General features: G+C 42.6%; 1 protein-coding gene across 1 annotated transcript in view; it reads left to right on the forward strand.

Moving 5' to 3' along the window:
- Positions 1-18,227: 18,227 nt before the first annotated feature.
- Positions 18,228-23,301, forward strand: part of ptgir (prostaglandin I2 receptor) — a 34,587-nt gene continuing 29,513 nt past the window's right edge. The window contains exon 1 of the mRNA XM_035385944.1: positions 18,228-19,976. Coding sequence (XP_035241835.1) covers positions 19,152-19,976 — 825 coding nt within the window. The 5' untranslated portion in view covers positions 18,228-19,151. The remainder of the gene's footprint in view (positions 19,977-23,301) is intronic.

The raw sequence follows: 23,301 nt of genomic DNA on the forward strand, positions 1-23,301 counted from the left end.
CCCCCCCCCCCCCCCACATACTCAAACCTATTTTAAGACTTTTTGCAGAATGCGGTTTTATAAATTGAAAAATAATTGCACTCTCCTCGTGGAAATCAGAGAGTCCACAATGTTTGGCAGTCACTTATGGCAGTCACTTTAAACGGAGTTTGAGTTTCTGTTCCTGCATTGTTTCATAAGTTTTTCATAAATGTGTTCTTTTAAAAAAACTGTTTGGAACATTATGTCCTTTGTCTGGCTTAATCAGTGATTTCTTTTCCTTGTTTCCTTAGTATCCCTGAATCAGGAAGTGAAGAAGAAGAAGAAAAAGAAGAAGAAGATGTATTGATTTCAGAAGGAGGCAAGGGCACTGCTTCCATTGAATGAACAGAAGATGAGTGTGATAGAAACAATGGAATGCCAGAAAAATATTTACTTTTGCTTTTAAAAACTCCCTCTGCATTTTTCAGAGGTGAGCAGCCTTTGCTGTCATAATAACAAAAAAATTTGGCAAAGCTTTCAAAGGGTTCGTGTTTTAACTGGTATCCAGTCATCTAGTCCTCTGAGAAATATAAAGGAATCATTCTGTACAACAAAGAAACAGCTTCCATCCATACAAAGCAACAGCTGGCCCTATATCAGCATCCAGCTCCCCTTATTAAGAAGGTCAAAAAGTCTAATACAGAAATCAGCTTGGGAATAAATAAAAGGAGAACAAATCTGTTTTTTTCCCCAGTGACACATTGTAATTAATGCTATTTTCTGGTTATATTTAGCCCATATTTCTGCCCACAGCAACTTGCATAGCTTCATCAGCATTCTTTTAGATACAGTCAAGTATTTTGACTTGAGTATTGAGTATTTTACATTGCTTACTCAAGGTAAGGCACTGGTAACAGCCAACCTGGGAATCAAACAACTTTGCAGTTGCAAGCCAAAGTTCCCCATCTATTACGCTACACCAGAATGCTCAAATCTGTCCCATGGGGCCTAGTACTGCTGGTCTTCATTCCTCTCCTCTAATTGGCTGGCACGGTGGCGCAGCGGTTATCAGTAAAATGATCACAAGAAGGAGGTTCCGGGTTTGAATCCCGGCCACCCGGATCCTCTCTGCGTAGAGTCTGCTGGTTCACATGGGTTTCCTCTGGTTCCCTCTCATGGTCCAAAAACACGAAGGCTCCAGGGCTCGCTTGGAAAAGAGAAGTCAATCTCAATGTGACTACCCTGGTTAAACTGAGATTTTTATTTATGACATAGTGTCGCTTAAGAGAGTTAACAATCCCTCAAAACATGGAAAGCACCTAAATAAGCGACTAAGAAAAATGTACAGGTTGTTAAGATTCTGGGATTGCAATTGTTGGCAATTGTGCTTGGAATAAAGACTATAGCATACATGGGGGGGGGGGGGGGGGGGGGGGGGGGGGGGGATTACAAAGGACTGATTAGCTCATCAGAGCTTGCTGTGGTGCAGACCCCAGCTTCCCGTGAACCCAAGCACCCTCTCCGTCCAGCAACCCCACTGTGTACTCCTTAAAAAGGAACCTAGGAAACAAAACCCAGGGCAAGTGTTTGGGCGGATATACCCTGAACAGGGACACTGTCCGAAGGGGGGGGGGGGGGTTGCCCCTGACCCTGACCCTGAAGAAAGCACAGTTTTTGCTAACATACCCTGTAAAAGGGAAATAATAACATTACATTTCCTTTTAATATATAATATGTGTTTGTTCCAAACACCAAACACCAAAGCTGGAGGTCTGACACGGTATGTCCATACTTGGTTATTCAGGTTATTCAAGTTCACCTCTGACTGGCTATGCATTAAACATATGCTGCTTATTGGCTATAGTGTACGTGTTTCTGACGTGATAAAATGTTATTTGTTCTGAGCAACGGGCTTTGTACAATGATTAGACCTTCTTTTTAAAATAATTTCCTTCCTCACTGGTTTTTGCCTATCCTGGCCCTGCCTATCCCACAGAGAAGGAATGCACGGGAAAACAAAACAAAACCAGATGATTGGTCTTGATTAAAGACGTGCTCTTTCTCATTCGGCTAAGAGCCAAAGAAGCGAAATATTGTGTTTACCTCACACAAGAATACGGAGGACTCAGGCGCGCGGGGCTCTGCGGAACGTCAGATGGAACGTATTGAAGTGGGGGGGAAGCAGATGGAGCTATTTACGTCTGGAGACCAGGAATTAGCTGCCGGGGAGTTCGTGCGATTTGGTCTTGGTGTATAACCAACGATACCATCACCTGTGGCGTTCCCAGCCATACGGACAGGGGAGTGTTATCTGACGTATTTAACCAAATAAATTTGTCTGTAGCAACCCCCCCACCCAAAAAGCAAAAAAACAAAAAAAAAAAAGACAAGCACGCACGCACTTCAAACAGTCTGATGCACGGCATGAAGGAAATTTCCAGTCCAGGTAATTCCTGCACAACAGGGAATGTGTTGATGTAATGGGCAGACTGATTTACTTCCGCTAAGTAAGTCTGGCTCCAGTGCAAAGTGCCTGTTTCTCTGATTTTACCTAGAATCAGATCTGTCCACAAACTCCTGACCACCTAAAATACTGTGGCTAATAATAATAATAATAATAATCTTAATTTATATAACACTTATCCAAACAAAAGTAACAAAGTGATTCACAAAGAAAGACATTTAATACAATGAACAAATAAAATAAAAAATTAACAATATTTAAGAGCAAATAAAACAAGAAAAACAATAAGAATAATTAAATTAAATAAAATACAGAAGATAAAAGCAAACAGAGAAGATAATAGCAAATTATAAGAAAGTGAATTAATGCAAGTTAAACTACTTAAAAAGCTTTAAAATAACAAAAGCAAAATAGAGAACTTTATCTTCTCTCTCTATCATGTTTCTATCTTAATCATCTTATCAAGCATTTATACAGTTATACATCACTGTAGTCTTGTACATTTATACCTCCCTGTGGACTTCTACATTTATACATCCCTTCTAGACTCAGATAGTGAGTTCACTTTGCATGTTTGCAAATTGTCTATACAGCACTAAGCACTATTATTCACGTACTGTCACATGTACACTCTAGCAAACTACATGAACCAATGAGAGAAATACTCTTTTATATATTTGTCAAATAAAAACACACTCTGTGAATTATAATGTATAAAAACCAAAGTTAATCTTCTCACAGATACATGCATGTACATCAGGCACATGCTCGAGCACCTGCCTCTTTTGCCCCAAGTGCCCGATGTGCCCCTTTGATTTGGTTTACCAAAATAATATTTGTATTATTACTGTTGCTGTCATTAATTTGAGTGCCTATATTTAATCCAGAACTGGAGTAAATAGAGGAAGGAGAAAGAAAAAAAGCCTAACACTTTTAGTTGGTGTGCCCTTTTCTCACATTGAGCACCTGCCCTTCAAAAGGTCTCTGCATGCACCTGATGTACATATATACATGACTAGACTTAAAAGAATCAACTTGTTTTCAAATACATACAAAAGTATGAATTGTAATTAAATATACACATTTTCTGATCAAAATAAAAGCAAGTGTTTAATAAGGTGTTTAACAATAAGAACTTTCTAGTGTCGTAAGCTTTTTCCCAGCTTAAGAACAGAGTGCCATATAGTGAACCTTTTTCTCTGTCCCATCAAAACAGAAAACAGAATGGCCTGTAGTGACTTCAGGTTCTGTTGTGCCCTATTACGCACTCTTTTGTTCTACCCTGCCTGGAAAGATTGTCCTAATGTGCGTAACGGACTTCTACCTGACCCCGCCCCTGACTGCACCAACACGCACTGTGCAAGTCAGAAAATTCCACACCCCAGTGCCAGGGTGACTCCACCGCCATCTGCTGGATTTACCACCACGCAGTCCGACGTTGTGGGTAATGCCTTCTCAGGTGCCGCAGAGACCAAACATGGAGTGGCATTTCTATTTGGCCCCTTGTCGCTGGTCGAAACGTCCCAGAGACAGTATGAGGTGGTGTGAATGGAGACAGGCCTGCCTGGTCCTAGCACACTGTAAGTTATTCTGGCCGCTGCACGCCTCGGCTCTGGCGAAAAAACAGGGAAGAACTTTGTTCTTTATCTTTATTAGGCTTCTTGCTTTGTGACCTTTATGACCTGTCAGTTGCTGCCTCTCTCTTTTCTTGGTGGTGGGGTGATCCACTCAGGGGCACTGCTGGATTTTTGGAAGGGGGGGGGGGGGGGGAGGGGGCAGGAAGGGGGAGCTAGAGCTGTTGTCTCAGAAAGCACTGACAGAACCAGTAAGTGAGTCGGTAATCACAACACCGTCTAGTCTCACGTTTTTGCCAGCCTTCTGGAGAGTATCCAACATTGTGCCAAATATGATCTTGAACTGAACAGTACGCAGCCCTGATTTCTCTGACAAAACAATTACAGCTTCTACCAGTGTGTCTCCTGTGTAAACTTGCATGTTATTGTCTCTTCGGTGTAATTTAGGGAAGTGAAATCACCATGCAGCATTGCTTTTGAAAGATTTGCCCGTGGGTCCAGCCAGATCCTTCTCAGTCATCCATCAGTAAAAGTCTGGCGTAAAGTACACAGATTCAAATCATATCAAAGCGTAACTTATGCATACTTTACAGGCTCTGCTTCTCCTTGCTCATTCCAGTAAACACACACGATCACGTTTTTAAACGTTTTTTATAATATTGCTTGGAAAGGATGTATTCGACGCATGCCCCCCCTAACCCTCCCACCCCTTTACTCTCATTATTCACTTTCTCAATGAGGGTTTTCATTGAATTATGTGCACACATGACTTGCCTAGCTGTTTGTGCAGCTGTTTTCCATTTTGTTTTCCAGATATCTGATGCTGTTCGTGAGGTTTTGTACAGAATCCTAATGACCTCTGCCCGTCTTCCATACACTCGGCTGATTTTTTACGAGCGCTCATTGGAAGACGTGTGCAACAGCAGCGGTTGATCAGACAAAACGCATTAAAAGAATTAGCGTGTTGACAGAGTGCTTTAAAGCGAATTCAAATGAAAGCTGTCTCGCATCTCCGGTTACTGGTCCTCAAAGAGGACACGGCAACATAATTTGGGAAAAGACACCGCAAGACTCCAGGGTCTGACTCACCGCGACTCGCGATGTTTACTTCCCTCAGATTACAAGCGTAGGATCCCGCCCATCCACTGGAATCCCGGGGGCAGAAGCCCCACATTTTGACCTTGCATTTGTGGACGATATTTTCATTGGTGGAAGACATCTAACTTGATTGATACTATTGCATTTATTGAAGGATTTACGTTGGTGGCAGATGTTACATTTGTGGGTGTTATTACATTTGGAGAGGATTACATTTGTGGAAAGGATAAAATTTGTGGTGGATATTACAAGTAGATATTTTACCGGTTTTATAACTTTATTGGTTTGTTTTACCTTCATGGGGAGTAATTACATCATCTGCGCCTTCATCACGGTCAGTAATTCACAGGCCGTTCTATCTTCGCCATTCTACAGCACAGCCTCAGATACTCACTTTGGCTGAGAATTGTTCATGTGAAGTTGCCACCATTTCAATTCTTTTTCTTTTTAACGGCTCTGAGCATCCTTCTCAGAGGTGACATGGTCGTATTGCTGAGAGTCAGGTATCTGGCGATTTGGCTGACAGTAAATGTCTGCAGGTCTGCTCCTAAAGCTGGTTCCTGCTTAAATTATAATTTAAACAATAATTTTTGTGGCCTCCAAACGGTCTCTTTCTTTCATTTTTGACATACAGGTTCATAAGCCCCATGCAGAGGTGATGTCTGGAGAGAGGAATTTAGGACAATTACCAGGGCCCTGACGGACATAAAATATTAGAATATGTGAGATCTTTTCATTGGGCCCCAAATCCCCGGTGGTGCCCCTGTCCTTATGTATGCTGGCTTTCAATTCAATCAATCTCTGCATTATTTAATTATGCTGAACGCAGTTCCACCATTTTGCAGAGAAACATGTTTTTAAAATAATGCATGTTTGGCTCACTGCATTTTGCTTGTCCTTTGACCTCTTCATTTTCCACAAATGCGTTTGTTTCAATGGCCTTCCTTCACACTTTTTGTCCTTCACAGCATTTAGGACTTAAAGCATTTCAACAGAAACTCTCTTTTAAACCTTTAACTTCTTTATAAAGGAATAATTTATCAGATTACATTACAGACAATTAATGCATCGGTTGTCTGAGAACTGAACACCAGTAATTTCATTAAAATTGAATTAAGGCTAGAATCAATGACTACAACATTACAGGCATTTAGCAGACGCTCTTATCCAGAGCAACTTACATTGTATCCAATTATACAGCTAGATATACCCTCACAGGCCACTTCATTAGGTGGCAGGAGTGGCACCCGGTGCGGTATTCTGCTGCTGTAGCCCATCTGCTTCTAGGTTTGACGTGGTTTGCGTTCAGAGATGCTCTTCTGCATACCTTGTATTGAGTTGTAATGAGTGGTTATTTGATTTACTATTGCCTTTCTATCAGCTTGAACCAGTCTGGCCATTCTCCTCTGACCTCTGCCATCAACAAGTCATTTTCGCCCAGAGAACTGCCGCTCACTGGACATGTTCTCTTTTTCGGACCATTATCTGTAAACCCTAGAGATGGTTGTGTGTGAAAATCCCAGTAGATCAGCAGTTTCTGAAATACTCAAACCAGCCGGTCTGGCACCTACAACCATGCCATGTTCAAAGTCACTTAAATCACCTTTCTTCCCCATTCTGATGCTTGGTTTGAACTTCAGCAGATCGTCTTGGCCATGCCTACATGCCTTAATGCATTGAGTTGCTGCCACATGATTGGCTGATTAGATATTTGTGTAAACGGGTGCAGTTTGCAGTTGAACAGGTGTACCTAATGAAGTGGCCGGTGAGTGTATACTGAAGCAATGCAGGTTAAGTACCTTGCTCAAGGGTACAACGGCAGTGTTCTACCAGGGAATCGAACCTGCGACCTTCAGGTTACAAGGCCAACTCCTTAGCCATTGTACTACACTGTGCGCAAGCACAGGAGTGAACCAGCATAGTTTATATAGCTGTCAGAAATCTGAAGCTAAGGTAACTGGTCGAAACAGAAACCAGCATGCAGCCCAGCCCTCCAGGAGCAGAGCTGCGCACCGCTGGATTAGCCTCTCATTCAGCGCGACTACTTCACCGGCCCCGGGTGGGATAACATCTGAAATTCTCCAGAGACGAGCGGGTGACTCACCAGAGCACGCCGCTGCTTTTTTCGGAAGAAATAAATGTGACAAATGCGGCCGTAAAAATTATCCTTTAAGCGGATCTTTTTTTCGACCGCCCCGGCGAGAGCAGGTGAGACGGGGCCGGGAAAGTCCTGGAATTCTTCGCGTCACGCTCCAGACTTAGCGGAACGCCAGGGACGCTCACTCATAGCCGCGCAGGCCTGAGTCAGACCTACGGTACAGTACAGGCGGTCCTCAGAACCGAAACTGACCCGAATCTCCAGCGTACAATAACGGTGGGTTCAAATGATTCTGGCTAGCTTGTTTGCGCTCAGGAAGTCAGTACAATGTATTTCATTTTATGGCTGTAGACCTAGCTAAGTGCTTCTGTCTCGTACTGCTTTGATGTTGTGCAAGGCAGAATTGTATGCTGCCAACCCCTTCCCAACACTGCGTGCCTTCGGTCAGATTTTGGGAGATACAGCCAGGATATGATGTAAAGTTATGTCAAACGATTGCACAAATAAGCTGCACCACCTAATTTGCCTCAGTGTTGAGAACAATCTGTGCTTTGTTATTTTCCACTTCGATGTCAGAATTTCCTGTCAAGGGCATTTGGGATTTAGTGGACTAACGCAAGAAAATGGACTTCAAATTACTTTAAAGCAACTTGTAGAGTCATGGTGTGTTCAGAGGCTGTACACGTGAATAGTGGAGCTGCTCAGTGGCCAACAATAGAGGATTGTGGTTGTACTGGGCAGCTCCCAGGTGTGAATGTGTACGAGTGTGAAGCAGGGCGTTCCTGCAAAAGAGCATCCGTGCTCAGTGAACCTACCCTGGGTAAATAAAGTTTAAATAAAAATAAAAAATATATTAATTTTATGTTATTTATTTGCAATTATAAACATAAACATCTGTTTTTATATAATGCTGGTTCATCTTCCCTTGAGCATAGTCGTCTCTGGTTGCATGCACCATAAGAAATCCCTCCAACAGAAAATAAGTTTAATAATTTTTTGGAGAATAATACAATAATAGTAATATAAAAACATTTACAGCCTCTGAGGGGCATAACATTGCCGTAAAGGCTATTTTGAAGGTGCTTGATGTATATTTTCTTGCTTTCGGGCCCAAACTCCTAAATGTCCCAATACTAGCCATTATGAAACCAGCGGATTGCCAAAAATGTCTGCAAATTTCAAAGATTCTTCATTACACACAAAAACTGTCTGGAAAAACTGTCAAAAATATACACTAAAACTGATACAATATATTTTTAAAATCCCGTAAAAGTGAATTATTTCTTTGAGGCAAAGAGCAGAAGTGCCGTGTCACCATTGGAACCAGTTTAAATGGAAAGTTCTGGAATAATGCAGGCCTGCATAGACATAATAAGGAAACAATATTGTCTAATATGATTATTTCTGCTGAAAACTCCTCTGGTCCTCTGGCTGCTGAGCTCAGGAGTGGGGAAAGGATAGGATTATGCAGGGTGTCACGGATTTGCATCAATATGGAACATTCGGCATGAAGTTCTGGAAAGTTCTTCCAGCTGTGCGGGTCAGCGGTGGCATTGGTGGAACACATTAGGCCTCATTCACGAAAGATGTGTACGATCACATTTGGTTGTAAACTACGTATAGGAAAGTTTCCAGGACTACATCATTGTTTTTGTTTTTTTTTAAATCTGTATTTGGCTGCCCTATGCAAATCACATGAACAAGATGGAGCATAAAATTTACAGTACAAACAGCCAGCATTCATCATCTCATACGCCTGGGACATGCACAAAAACAAAGGTCTGCACATGTGCCACGAATCTCGGATTGTTTTTTTGTAGGAACATTTTTAAGAACAAAAGTAAGAATAATTTAAGAACAGTTTTGTGAATGAGGCCCATTGACCCTTCCTTGCAATGCACGTTTGATTTCTGCACGAAAAGAAACGCCGTTATTAATTTACTTAAAAACACGAGACCAACCTGCTAAACCAATGAAGTACTCTCCCGTTGGAAGTGTTTGTGACAGTCTGGGAGTCATTAACATTCAAGCTAATGATTCCATCACTTTCTTGCTTTTGTAAGCACTGCCATTAAGATAGATTACAAACGGGAAAGCCCCTGCCCTTCAATCTCCAATGCAGCCACTGCCATGCATGCCTAGAGAGGAAGGTGACATGGGCCATTATGCAGACTGGGCTCAGACATGAGTCTCAGAAACCCTCCATAAACTCCTAAGATCAGGAAATTCATTTTTGGCCCCTGTAAGGGACATGAGTATCTGGTTTTAATTTTATATTCTCCTATGCTGAAATCTACGCATTCAATAAAAATGAAATATTTTTTTGAAAATATTTTCACTGGAACATGTTTTTGTCATTCTGGACATTATTACATAGCATTATGTTATGTTAAAGAGAATTATAATATACTTTTTCTCTGCCCAGTCTCAGGGGATAATCTCCCTGTAACCCATTTCATGGTGCACGTGCCACTGAACCTGAGACCAGGCTCACACCTTTACCAGTTCTCTTGCCTACTCACACATGCAATGAAAAACGAAATCACAAAATGATGAATGTTTTTCTCCCAGGCCACGCCATGTGATGGAAACCCTGGGGTTTGACATGGGAAAAGTCATATTTCATTACCCCTCCCTGTTTTATATCCTGAACACATGACCAGACCACATCTCAACCACATACAGGCCAACACTGACTGACTCATCAAGAACTCTTAAAGTAAGTATAGTGAGTAAACATAACAAAAACCAAACCATTAACCCACAGCGAAATCTCCCAGCGAAATTCTTCGGCTGTGACTTTGCAGCAATTTGCCAAGTCAATCACCCCAAACATGCCTCACCACCAGAAAAATTAAACAGCAGCGACATAATGCAGAACATTGCAGAAGTCCACTGATTTCTGTGATTTTAGCTTACTCTGGAGCAAATTATACAGTTTACATGTTTTACACACAATCCATTCATGCAGCTGGATTTTTAGTGAAGCAATTCAGGTTAAACACCTTGCTCAAAACAAGAATGTACCAGTGCAATTAAAACGTGTTCCAAAAAAGAAAAATCTTGAATTGTGCGGCCTAGGAATCACTGTGGCCCTAAATGACTACATAGAGTATTTATGCAGGTGGCTCTGGCAGTGAGTAAGTACAGTTCAAACAAAACACCCCGATACAATTAGATACCTGGACACAACTGGGATGTCACATACAATATTGACAGAAAACAATTATTTATTGAGCTATTTCAGACCTTATCAAACAATGGGATGATTCAGTTTGATCGGTCCAGCTGAAGGATCGTACCATGTGATCATATATTCATATATTACACAGTATAATTTTGTGACATACTGTACTGTATTTACCTATATGTTTCTGGGATGTCCGTGGGAGGAATTAATGCAGCAGGAGCCCAGGTGACTAGAAGCTTCCATACCGAGGGTGAAAAATTAAGTCAGTTGTGTCCCACTTCAATAGATTCCCTGTTCTATTCAACTAATGACATGACATCCAGACATGAGCAGGATCATCTCTGCATGAAGGTTGCATGTTCTCCCCAGGTTCAAGTAGGTTTCCTCCGGGTACTCTGGTTTCTTTCCTCCCCCAGTCCAGAGGCATGAAGACTCCAGGACTCACTTGCAAAAGAGATGTCCGTCTCAATGCGACTACCCTGGTTAAAAATAAAATGAGCAGGCCATTTCTAGGCTACAGGATCCTGTTCACCCAACATCTGAGTCTTTCTGAAGCCAATCAGCACAGCATTGTAAGCAATTCGTTTAGGTTATGTACTGTACCTTTCTCAACAGTACCTCAGCAGTTCTCCTTTTTGGGAATAGAACATGTAACATTTTAAAGCAGGGGTTTTAAAATTCGAGGAAATTAAATTTCTCCTCCAGATTTGGGGACCTGAAGGTAGAATAAAATAGAATAGCTTACTCTACAGGGTTGGAGTCCTGATCGATGTGGTCACTTCTGGCACTACGATCCTTACTTCACTCTAGTGTTTCTTTTGCACCTCTACATCGTGAACCAATGCACTTGTTGTACGTCGCTCTGGATAAGAGCGTCTGCTAAATGCCTGTAATGTAATGTAATGTAATAGAAGAGAACAGAATAGAATAGATCTTTATTTGCCCCAAGGGGAATTTGTCCTGGACATACAAAAGGCCGGTCATAAAAACAATAGTGCAGTCACAAGACCTGTCAGTACCAACAGTGCAATCACAAGACATAACAGTTGAAACACATTATAAGTAAACACAGGTTTACCCTGTACTAATAAAAAAAACCCTGTACTAATACACACAATAAACAGACTTAAGTGATATATATCCCTGGATTCAGAGCTCATAAGTCGGATACTTTTGGGGATGAATGACGTGGCAGCTACCTGAAGGCAGGATGGATGTTCTGAGGGCTCTGTGATGTCGGAAAATGATGTTTGCGCTTTTTTTCAGGCAATGTTTAAGCTGTTCAGTTTGTTTTTGCTTTTGATCATTGAGGGTGCTTACTCAGCACTGGATGTTAAATGTCAGGACACTTTGTGTGAAGGTCTTGTAGAACAGCTTGTGCATGGTAATATCTGGATCGAAGGTCCTGAGCTTCTGCATGAAAAAGCCTCTGCTTGACTTTGGCGTGCCAAGCATCTGTATTTGAATTCCAGGTCAGTTTACTGTCAATTAGTGCGCCAAGATATTTGTATCCTGTTACGGAAACTATGCCGATGTCATGGATAGTCACAGGAGAAATCTGTTGTTTCTTCAATCTGAAGCCTATAACTAGTCCTTTTGTCTTATTAGTGTTTATAATGGGGGATTTGTCTTCTCACCAGCGTGAGGTGTGGATGGCAGATCTATAACTGGTATCAATGTTCTTATGAATCAATCGGACCAATGCTGGATCATCAGCAGATTCAGTGAGTGAACAGTTACCCTGGGTGTTACTGCAATCATTTGTGTAGATTACGAAGAGTTACTGAAAGCACACATCCTTGAGGGACACCTGAGCTTGTGGTGATGGCGGAGGATTGACCCTGGCTGTATACGGCATACTGTACTCATACTGTGAGACAGGAAGTTCTCAATCCATAGAGAAAGCTGTTTGTTAATGTCCATGTCCTGTAGCTTCCTCATGAGTGCGCTTGGCAGGATGGTGATAAAGGCTGATGAGAAGTCAGCAAAGAGGACATGCACATACATGCTTGTGGACCAGGTTTAGCAAAGTCACAGTTGGATCCTCCACTCTATGCTCCATGTTCTGTCGTCAAACTGTAGGGGGTCGCCTTGTTTGGATGCTTCCTGTTTCAGGTTAGCCTAGAACAATGCACTCGCAGCAAAACACGTAATTACAACTGGCATAAGTCCATGCCATAGGAATTGCTCGCGTGTCAAGAGATTTCTGAAATATCCTGCCGAACACAGGGCCAAGTTGTTCCTAGCATTTTTGAAGGGTGGCACCTCCTAGTTGGTCTGGTCCTGTGGACCTTTGCGCGCGTTGATGTGAGAGAAAGCATGTTCCACCTTACGTCAGCTACCATTGGCATCTCTGCTGGGCTCACCGGATTCTCAGATCTTGCATAAAAAAGCATTGAGTTGCTCTACTTGATCTTTGCCTGTTATGCTACCGTTGCGTTCGAAAATTTGACCATTCATGGTTTTTATTCCCTTTCATGCCTAATGTAAGGGGTTCTGGTTTTAAATGGCAGTGAACTCCGTACTTGAAGTCCTTCACAGCAAATGGCTGTTGTGTTGGCACAGGTGCGGGAGCTGTTGCGTGAGAAGGGTGCAGGGGCACCACTCCAGTTGTCTGTGGAACATGGCAAAAATCTGGTTGAAATGATTCGCCGGTTTGAGAGCACAGTGATCAGGCTAGAAATAAGGTACAATAAGGTCGAACAGCTGACAAATGAATACCAAATGCTGGCTCCACAAACAGTGAGAAACAGTAAAATACATGTAAATAAATAGCCGTTGCATAAAAAACATTCGACGAAGTGACCGTGAAACTGACAACATGCACTCCAAAAGAAACCGCCGTTCTTTGGGTCAAATTACTGGCACATGAACAAGGCACTACATTGATCCTCGGGGGGATCTGGAATAGAGGCGAAAAAATCTTTCCAAATTTTGCGCAGAAGGGGAAAAAAAACATTTGTCTGTTCCAGCCAACTTTGTAGGTGCAGAAAGATGTGAGTCTTCCTGTGGAGAAGTTTCTACTACACACTCAGAAAAAAATATTTTTTGGCTTGCCTCCATAGAAGAACCATTTTTTATTCCTTTATTGTAGGTGTAAAAAGTGCCAAGGCTTACAGATTTAATCATTTTGCCTGACAAAGAACCTTTACACTAGATAGGGTTCCTCTCTGGAGACAACGAGGAACCTTTTGGAACCATTTTGTTGGGAGTGTAAGCACGGCCAAAGAATGCCTGGGGAGATTGTTAAACAATTGACCGTGATAAAATCACAAAGTTTAAATGTCACATTTTTATTTGAGTTCACCTGTTTTAGCCTTTCATTTTTAAACCTACACTGTTGCAAACTTTTTTAGTGCCAGTAAAACAATTACACTTTACATGTAGCCCTGCTTCCCATTACACATACAGTGCAATTGTATTACTGGCATAAAAATACTTTCCAACAGTGTAGGCTTAAAAATGAAAAGCTAAAACAGGTGAACTCAAATAAAAAAGAAAAAAAAGAAAAAGGTATCTGCTAAACACTATTTTAAAAATTGTGGGAACGGTCCTGTCAATCATTTTCTGGGCTTAATTAGTGGCAATTGACGTAATTACTAGGGAGAGGCAAGTGTGATAATTGACTGACAAGAAGACTCTATCGCCCTCATGCTAAGGGATGACTGAATTGCAGATGAGAAAACTGCCCAAGATAAACTGGTCTCTCTAGCTCTATGATAAATGAATTCTTAAGAAAGAGTTTGCATCGTAGTCAGGTGAAATTAGAGGCTGGCACGTGAAATTAGTGGGTACTAAATTGTGGAAATGCTGCTTACATGCTGACTGAAAATAAACCTTTTTTTTTTTCAAACAAGAAGAGCTAAAGAAAAACAAAAGCAACTGACAATGAGCCCAACATGTACTGCGTTAATGACTTCAGGAAAACATTAAGGAGGAACTTTGAAGTATGCTTCCCAACAACCTTAACTGATCAAGAGATTGGCTGCTACCACAAACAACAAACCCAAGCAGCCCCAGGACACAAAGACCCATATTTTAAGATACAAGGTCATTATACCCAACACTGACTTCCCACACTGATCAAATCTCACACAGTACGAAGCTGTTCTCTCCTTTTCCACTTGTGATTACACCTTTCCTGGCTGTGTGCATGTGTTTGCCTGACAGTGTATGTTTGTATGCTGATTGGATTAGGGGAAAAATGTATATTGTGTTATTCAATTTCATGAGTAAATTTATTAGGTTTGGTCTGTAGTCTTTAATGGCTTGTTTTGCTGAGCTAAATTCCGATCAGACATCCTGCAAAGTGTCAGAGATTGATACGTGGGGACTGAGACCCATACTTCCCTCAATATCAGATTCCAACCTCTTTATTTTTTCCATCATTCTTTTCCCCCCCAGGGTTCTGTATTCTTATCCAAAGCCAAGACTAAATTCCATTCCAAGTGACCCTGACACTCCTCTGTGAAAGAAAGGCTGGTTTTGGAGATGTGGCTTTTGTAAACAAGGATAAAAATATTACTATGTGAAATGATGCATTGATGATGCATCTGCTGTATTTTTCATATTGAATATTCAGAGCTTGTGATCACCCTGGAGACGGCAGTGTTCCATCGCAAAGTTGTTTGGTTCCCTTCACAAAATGTTGGGGGGGGGAAAGATAATGAGAAATAATTTGATGCAAGTGCTCTTTTCTAGAATGTAGAATGTAGGAAAACATTCTACCTTCTTAAAATGTAGGAAAAACATTAGGATTATAATTAGGTTTGTTACCAGAGTTACACAGAAAACTTGTTTTTACATACACTGAAAACCTTAGTATCGCATTAATAAGTGCGCTATGACATTCACTCAAGAAAGTAAAATGCTCAGTGGTAAGTGTCAGTTTTCTTAATCTATGTTGAACACTGAACCATTTTCTGTATGAGTAGCAACCATTTACTAGAATGCATTGCGATATGAGGTTCTATAAATGCATAGATACAATTACCATAGGTCGATAGCCTGAATCAGAATCCTAGATCATTAATTATCATCTCTCTTCTTTTTTAGATTACACAAAATGACAAATAGGTTTTTGTTTTTCACAGACTATTTAAACCGCGAGAAGGCTGCTTACAGGAGTGTTTCCACTCCCAGACATTGTCCCCATAGAAACTGGGATCTCAGGAATCCCCCAGGGGAGGTGCATCATAAACGGCAACCTGAGGTCTAACAGTCAAACTGTTCGTGATGAACTTAAGGATGTGTGACACATTTTCATTTCAAACACTCAAAGTTTTGTGACTGCTCAGATTCAAGTAAAATATTGCATGACAACATTCAACCTGCTTGAATACATTAATCAAAGTTTAGGACAGAAAACCATTGAGTCTAGATTAAACACTCTACCCTCACATAATCAGAAGCAATCACTTCAACAAGTGAATTGATCTTAATTTCTGGCTCTTTTCCCCTTTCTGTAAACTTTACAATGCAAAAGGATTTTTCAACCGTTCCACATTTTGTTTCAAACAACCAGGAAAGACTCTTCACAAACAATTAAAATGTGTATTCTCTTCCAAGTGACTTCAATGTTAATCATCAGCAATACAATATGTTAAGCCCAACTAAAAGCTCTCAAAATTTGTTCACTGACTGATAATTGTTGGCTGATTGGTTGACCAATCCGTGGATTCCTCTTTGCAGAGTGTGCTGTGAGCACAGTAATGAACAGTCAGAAAAAAAAAAATGGAACACACAAAATATCCCATATTTCTGACACAAAAAAATACATACATTTATCGTACGCCCTTTTCAGAAATGTGTTCATAGCAAATTACTGTGATAATTCACATGGTTTTCATTTGCGTAATTATCTTTGGTTCAAATGCATCACAGTGAAAACATTCTCCTCATGCAAGTCAAAACCATGACCTTTTTGGAATGTCAACCATTTGAAGGATGATGAAAAAATTATTTGAAACATTAACCTGCATGAAGAGGTGACTTAGGTAAATTAGCACAGGGCTTGTGAAGCTTTGTGACTGTGTACCACCTTTATAAATGAATTGACCAATATCCAGCTTTATAAATGGATTGTATGAGAAAAAATAAAGCTGTGTTATTCACTCTGGAAAAAATGTAAAATGAGTGTATCGGGTTTCAAGAATATTTTGACGAATGGTTGACTAAAGACTAACTAACCAGCGCAACTTGTCTCTGGGGCAATATCTCAGTCTCCAAGCTTTTCACAGTAAAACGTTTCCAGTTCTATTAAATACAAAGAATAGTTGCAATAAAAATAATTAATTGTTCTACATAAATAAAGAGTAAAAAAGAGTTAAATACCGTTTGAGTAAACTGCTGTTCTTATCATCTGTTACAGTGTAGATAACATGCTTGTGCCATTCACAGCAAACACACATAGTTTGATGGGAGTGATCGTTTCAACGTTCTTCTTTTCAACGCCCATCACAACTGTCAGGGAGTTGCCTTTTAGCGCAGACAGTTTCCTCGCATTGCGGATGGACCTGGCGCAGCATTATTACGTGGATGAAACAAGTGAAGTGACTGCTTGTATTATGAATGTATGGACTCTTTAAATTGAATAAACAATTATTTGAAGTTGACATCAGCGGTAAAATATGGTTTAGAAATATAACGTGTTCATATACACAACAAATATGGACGTTATGACGAAGTTGCTCCATTGGATTAAACGTTATTCGGGCCATCATATTTGTAACAGGCACGGTACCAAATATACGTGCAAGCAAATACACACCAAACCTCCACAAATGACCTTTGAGATGAAAAATCACGTCGAATTTTGAAGTAGGTTTTTGAAAGCATACTGAAAAAAATAGTTTGTTTAATCAATCATTTCAGGTGGCACACAGCCTGTTTTACTTGTCTGATAAATTTCACTCTAATAACTAAACAGGTTCCATCACTGAAAGTAAATCCCAACCCCGGTCCCCCAAAGACACTAGATTATTCTTACGTATACATCTGAATGTTATATATTACACTGAACCAATATTCTTACATAAATTTGAATGTTATATATTACATGGAACCAATTAACTGTTTGACTATAACAAATTGCTACCCTACTGCATTCTCGATCAAAAAGAATCTTAAAGAAATTCCCACAATCGCTATAATAAATAATCTCTTAACTACAGATAGGCCTGTTGTAGAAGATGAAATCAGTGAACAGGCTAACAGAACCCAGATAGCATAACATATCTTACAGAATGAATATAAATCCATAAAATGTTTATCTATTTTTAAGATAAGATTTTTCATTAATTCTGTTTTGTATACGAGCAATAATAGGTTGGATATATTTACATGCAACTCGGACTGTCTGTTTAAATGCACTATTGTGGTCGTAAAAGTAGGCTACATTCGAATAAAAAGAACAATTCTACGACTATAATAAATATACGTATATATACTGCAGGGACAAGACTTTTCAACGAAAATATAGCCAACAACAATTCCGAATTGTTACAACAACGTCATAATTCAAAATTAAATCACAAAAATCATCAAGCTGATGTAAATCATAATTAATAGCTTAATTTATATTCTTCTGACGGACAGCTGGGCAGCGTCAAACGAATAATTAAAGTACACTGACAATTAAATGGAAATTCAATTACAAATAGAGGTGTCAAAATTTATATTATAATGAAAAGAATGGAATTCGTGTCTTGATTATTTGTCTACATAACCAAATACAACTTAATTAATCGGTTAACAGAGAGACAAGTGAACAGCATGTTTTTGAAATAAGGATATTACTTGTGACGACTGAAACTGTCCTTTAAACGCTCTCTCACGTTCCGCAAATGCACGCCCACGGACGTAACCAGAACTAACTTAAACGAGGCGCATGACTTATCGTGAACAGACGTTGTATAGCCGGGCAAGAACCAGGTAGGCTGACTGAACAAGCTTTCTAAGCGACAGTGAGGCAGACAGAAAGAGAGTGAGAGAAAGAGAGACGCACGAAGAGAGGCAGAGACAACGGAAACGATAAAAGAGGGAGAAAGAGTGATAACCGTCATTACGCGCCGCGGACTTTGTTAGTTTGTCCTGACTTGAGGACAGTTGAATGCAAGGAGGACGGCACATGCTTGTATTACAGAATTCGAGAATTTACAAGACTAAAAAGTTTCTTACCTTTATTTGAAGAACTGTCAGGACCCATAAATATCGTTGTATGTTTCAACCGAGGAGAAAGAAAACCGAGAGCAAGCAATCAGTTATGTTTTTCCAGCTGAAGAGGGGAATGGCAGTAATAAGCTTATTTGAGCATTACAGGCTTTTTGGCTCGAATGATATCGTGTTAAGAGCTGCTTAAATTGTTGTTTTTTCATGACCTGGAGGAAGGTAAGGAGTCCGTTAAGTGCATGTGCGCAATATTTAAACAATAAAGCCAAGAGGATGCGAGAGAAAATGTTATTTTAACTTTTGACGTCAGAGAAGAAAAATAGAGACAAAACCAATTATACCAATTGTCAAACATTTCGTGCTGTTATGGCTTCGAATTACCTCTTCGCTCCCTGGACGTAAAGTAGTCTCAGACTCCGTTGAGGACCGCAGAACCGCTGGTTCACGGGCTCTGTGGGTTGTTGCCCACAGAGTTGCAGAGAGGGGGAGGGTGTTGCAGCCATTAAATGGAATAGACCGACGGTTTTCTGTTCCTGCTCCTTGCAATCCTTCTTACACTCTCGCCGGCACGCGCAATAAGCGCCGTACTGTCGCGCCATGCTGCCCAACGAGACGTGCGAGAACACCACCGTGGTCCATGCGGATGGGAACCCCGTGGTGAGCACGCTGATGTTCCTGGCCGGGGTGCTGGGCAACCTAACGGCGCTGGCCATCCTGGGGGTGCACCAGAAGGAGCGGCGGGCCAAGTCGTCGGTCTTCTGCATCCTGGTGACGGGGCTGGCCGTGACGGACCTGCTGGGCACCTGCTTCCTCAGCCCGCTGGTGTTCGTGTGCTACGCCCGCCGCGCCTCCCTCCTGGGCCTGACGGGTGACCAGCGGCTCTGCAGCCTCTTCGCCTTCGCCATGACCTTCTTCGGCCTGGCGTCCATGCTCATCCTGTGCGCCATGGCGGTGGAGCGCTGCCTGGCGATCAGCCATCCCTATTTCTACGCCAAGTACGTGCGCCGCAGCTTCGCCAAGGCTGCCCTCCTGCTCATCTACCTGTTCACCTGCGCCTTCTGCTCCATGCCCTTCCTGGGGCTCGGCCGGCACAAGCAGTACTGCCCGGGCACCTGGTGCTTCATCAAGATGGTGGCCAGTGACGAGGAGCCGGAGGAGGAGCGGCGCGTGCTGGCCTTCTCGCTGGCGTACGCCTCCCTCATGGCCCTGCTGATCGCCGCCGTCTTCCTCTGCAACGGCTCGGTCATCGTCAGCCTGTGCCGGATGCACCGGAGCCAGATCTCCCGCCGCAATTCGATGCTCTCCACCAGCCGCAAGCGCAAGATGAGCCTCTGGATCGGCCAGGGGGAGGAAGAGGTGGACCACCTGGTGCTGCTGGCCTCCATGACCATCATCTTCGTCATCTGCTCGCTGCCCCTGACCGTAAGTACCCGATCTGCCCCCTCACCCCTCTCCCGCTGTTCAGGAGGGGTATCTGGCTACAGCGCGGAGCCAGAGCTCTCAGAATAGACTTAAAATCACAGGTTGCTCCCCTGTGGGGGTGGGGGGATGTGGCAATCAGATTCTTTGAATAGATGTCACTGCGTTGCAACCGCATTAGAGATACCCGACCTTTAGTCTAAGCCGACTTGCTTGTGATGTTTATGATCGATGTGACATTTAAGCAAACGGTGTGCACGACAGCCTGTGGCTTGAGATGTCTACAGCTACCCTCGACCCTGTCTGTGCTTCACCTCTGACATCTTTCATTAATCTCGTTAATCTTTTTGCTCTCATTATCTGCCCACAACCACCCATCAGTCTAAGCTCTCAACGGTTGAATGTGAACGACTATCAACATGGATGAGGTGCATAAGTAGTGCTTTACTTTTAGACCAAGGGTGTTCGATCTTATCTGATTAGGGTGGTATGGGCACACATTTGTCTTTTAGCCCAGCACTAAGACACCTGATTCTGCTTATCAAGGTCTTGATTGAAGACGATGATTGGTTAGTTGAATCAGGTGCTGCAGTGCTGGGCTAAAACAATGACCTGTGCCCACACCCGCCCTTGTCGGATAAGATTGAAATCCCCTGTTTTAAATAAAATGCCTGTTGAAAAAGTGGCATCTCTTCTGATATAACTCCTTAGTTCAGTGTTATCTCTCAACTACATTTTACTCTGGACAGAGTACATGTGATCTCGTTTGGATTTAACTGTTTGCGTTTAGTTAACCCAGAATATCTGTCTGTTTGGTGACTTAGTTTAGCAAAGTGTTATCTTGTGATCGCCAGCGCTTTATGTGCGAGGGTGAATGGTCCGTTTGAAGAGGCAGTGATTCCCATGTGAAAGATGCTTTAGTATGAATACAACCAGCTCGCCCGGGTCCAGTCAACCCTTTGGGATACGAGCGTTCATTGGTGGCAACAACGGCTAAGTGTTTTCACACAGCGAACGCTGCACTTTTCCCAGCATTCCCTCTGCTTCGTATTCCCCGAAGTGTGGGTGGCAACTCCCAGTCTGTCTTCCCTGCTCGTGTAACTCAAGATGAGACCTGAACATACAAAGATTTGGGGCCTTTTCAGCGGGTGTTTATTTGGGTTTCGCTCGCATTGTCAGCACAATCGCGTGCTCTGACGTTTTTTTTACGTGCGTGCGTGATAGAGTTACTATGGAAACGAAATGGGTCTTTAAACTTGGAGCCGGTTTAAGAACAGGTATGTGTCGTTCTTGTCCTGGAGAGCCCCAGGGTTGGTTCTGATTTTTGGCTCTGATTTTCAGGGCTTCTTAGAGAGTTGCATAACATGAGCCATAATTTTAATTAGATATCAAATCGTCTGTTGCGTTCTTGTATCTTTTTTTTGAGGGCCTACTGAAAGGTATGTCTCTTAAAAAAAAAAAAAAAAAAAAACCTGCCCACCCTGGTGAACTGGAATAGGCTCCGCCCAAGGAGGCTGCTGATTGGCTGACGGTCGGGGATCGGGAGTTGCAGTCGGCCTGTCTGTCATTACCACAAAGCATTCTGCTTTTTGTGAAGACTCTTGGAAAAGCAAACAAGATGTTTTATGCAGTTTCAAAGTACAGTACAATGTGCCAAAGTTATTGGCTGATGTAAATTATACTCTTACACAACCACTGTGCATAAATCACAAATTCGAATAAGATTTATGATTATTGTCACCGTTCTTTACAGTGCTTCACACCTATGATTTTTTAACTACTAGGGTGATGGAGAACATTGGTCCTGACCTTGGCATTATCTGGGGCTGAGAGAAAGCCACTAAATGTTTTATGCAGAGAAACTAGCAGTATCCAAACAGGTGAAGTTTTGATTCCCATATAGCTGTTAATCTCATTTATAATCTGGCCTGTAATTATAGCTTTACCGTCTCCCTGGTTTCCTCCATCAAACTGAGTCACGCACGTGGAACAGTGGCCTAGGGGCAGTGTGCGAACATCCACCCGCGCAGCTGCTTTTCCATTCAGAAGGGCTTACTGACCTCCAGGCAAATGGCTAGGAAATTAGGAAAAATGTTTAATTTTCCATGAAGGTGTTTCGTGACACATGCGCAGGTGGTCTCGAACAAAGGCTCAGGGCACACAATCGTGGTCCCGCACAATGATGTGGCCTTTACGGGGCTGTCATAGGCACCCCCGCACAGACCGGGGGGGGGAGCGAGGGGCCGCACGTTCGTGAGTGCTCCCCCGTCTCGGGCCCCGTAAACAAAGGTAGACGAAACGGCTTCTGTTACCTGTCCCGTGGCAGTGCCGGGCCCTCTAGCCGTGGAGCGCGAGGGCCCCCGGACCTGGCAACGGAACATCACTCCGCGCGCCGCGGGAGAACAAAAGCCGCCTTTTGTCCGACGTTTCCTGTCTTGGCGGCGGCCGTTTCCTGTTTACTGTATGTTTTACAAATTAAATCTGCTGTCACAGAGCATTGATGTGCAGAGAGAGGGGGAGAGAGAGAGAGAGAGAGAGAGAGAGAGAGAGAGAGATGAAAGGATAATGAGCACGATGCTGTGGCGGGCAGCGCGGTCGCTGTCGTGCGTCCGCGTGAGGTACTTTTGTTCCACTCCTCCCACGATGCAAAGACATGCAGGTTAGGTTCAGTGGAGAGTCTAAATTGTGAGCAAATGGTGTTTGTGCCCTGCAATGGATCGGTGATCAGTGAAGGGAGTGTTCCTACCTTTCACCCACTGTATTCTGGGATAGGCTGTTCAGGGTCCCCCGCCCTCCAATCCTGACCAGGAGTAAACTGTTTCAAAAATGGATGGATGGATGGAGGATGATGTGGAGCTCTCCAGGAAATGGACCTAAATTGTGGTTGATGGAGAGTGTGAAGGGTAGAGGGATGAGGGAGAGGTGACTTAGGCAGTGGGCCCAGAGTGATTGGTAAAGACTGAAGGGGCCACTCGCTTATTTTTACCTCCTTGATTCCTTTCCTGGCGTCCTTTCCTTGTGTAATTGCCTAGCTCCTAGCTCCACCCATCAGAGGATACCAGGAAATGGAAGCGAGGAAAGGATGGAGGAGTCAAGGATACATGTAGGCTATTAGGCAAATGAAACATCCTTGTTCAGTCAAGTGTCGGTTCGAAGTCCCACGTCACGCGTTGCGAAAAAAAGTACTTGCCCTCGTTTCCTTGCTCAAGCATCCTCCGGAAGCCTTCTGGCTCCTCGCTTCCAGCTCCTTCAAAAGGACCATTTTGACGGGTTGGAATGTCCTTTGAGTTGGCCGACCTCGGATCGATTTCCAAGTCTGGCAAGGGGC

Source organism: Anguilla anguilla, chromosome 12 (assembly GCF_013347855.1).
Source record: "Anguilla anguilla isolate fAngAng1 chromosome 12, fAngAng1.pri, whole genome shotgun sequence".
Lineage (NCBI taxonomy): Eukaryota > Metazoa > Chordata > Actinopteri > Anguilliformes > Anguillidae > Anguilla > Anguilla anguilla.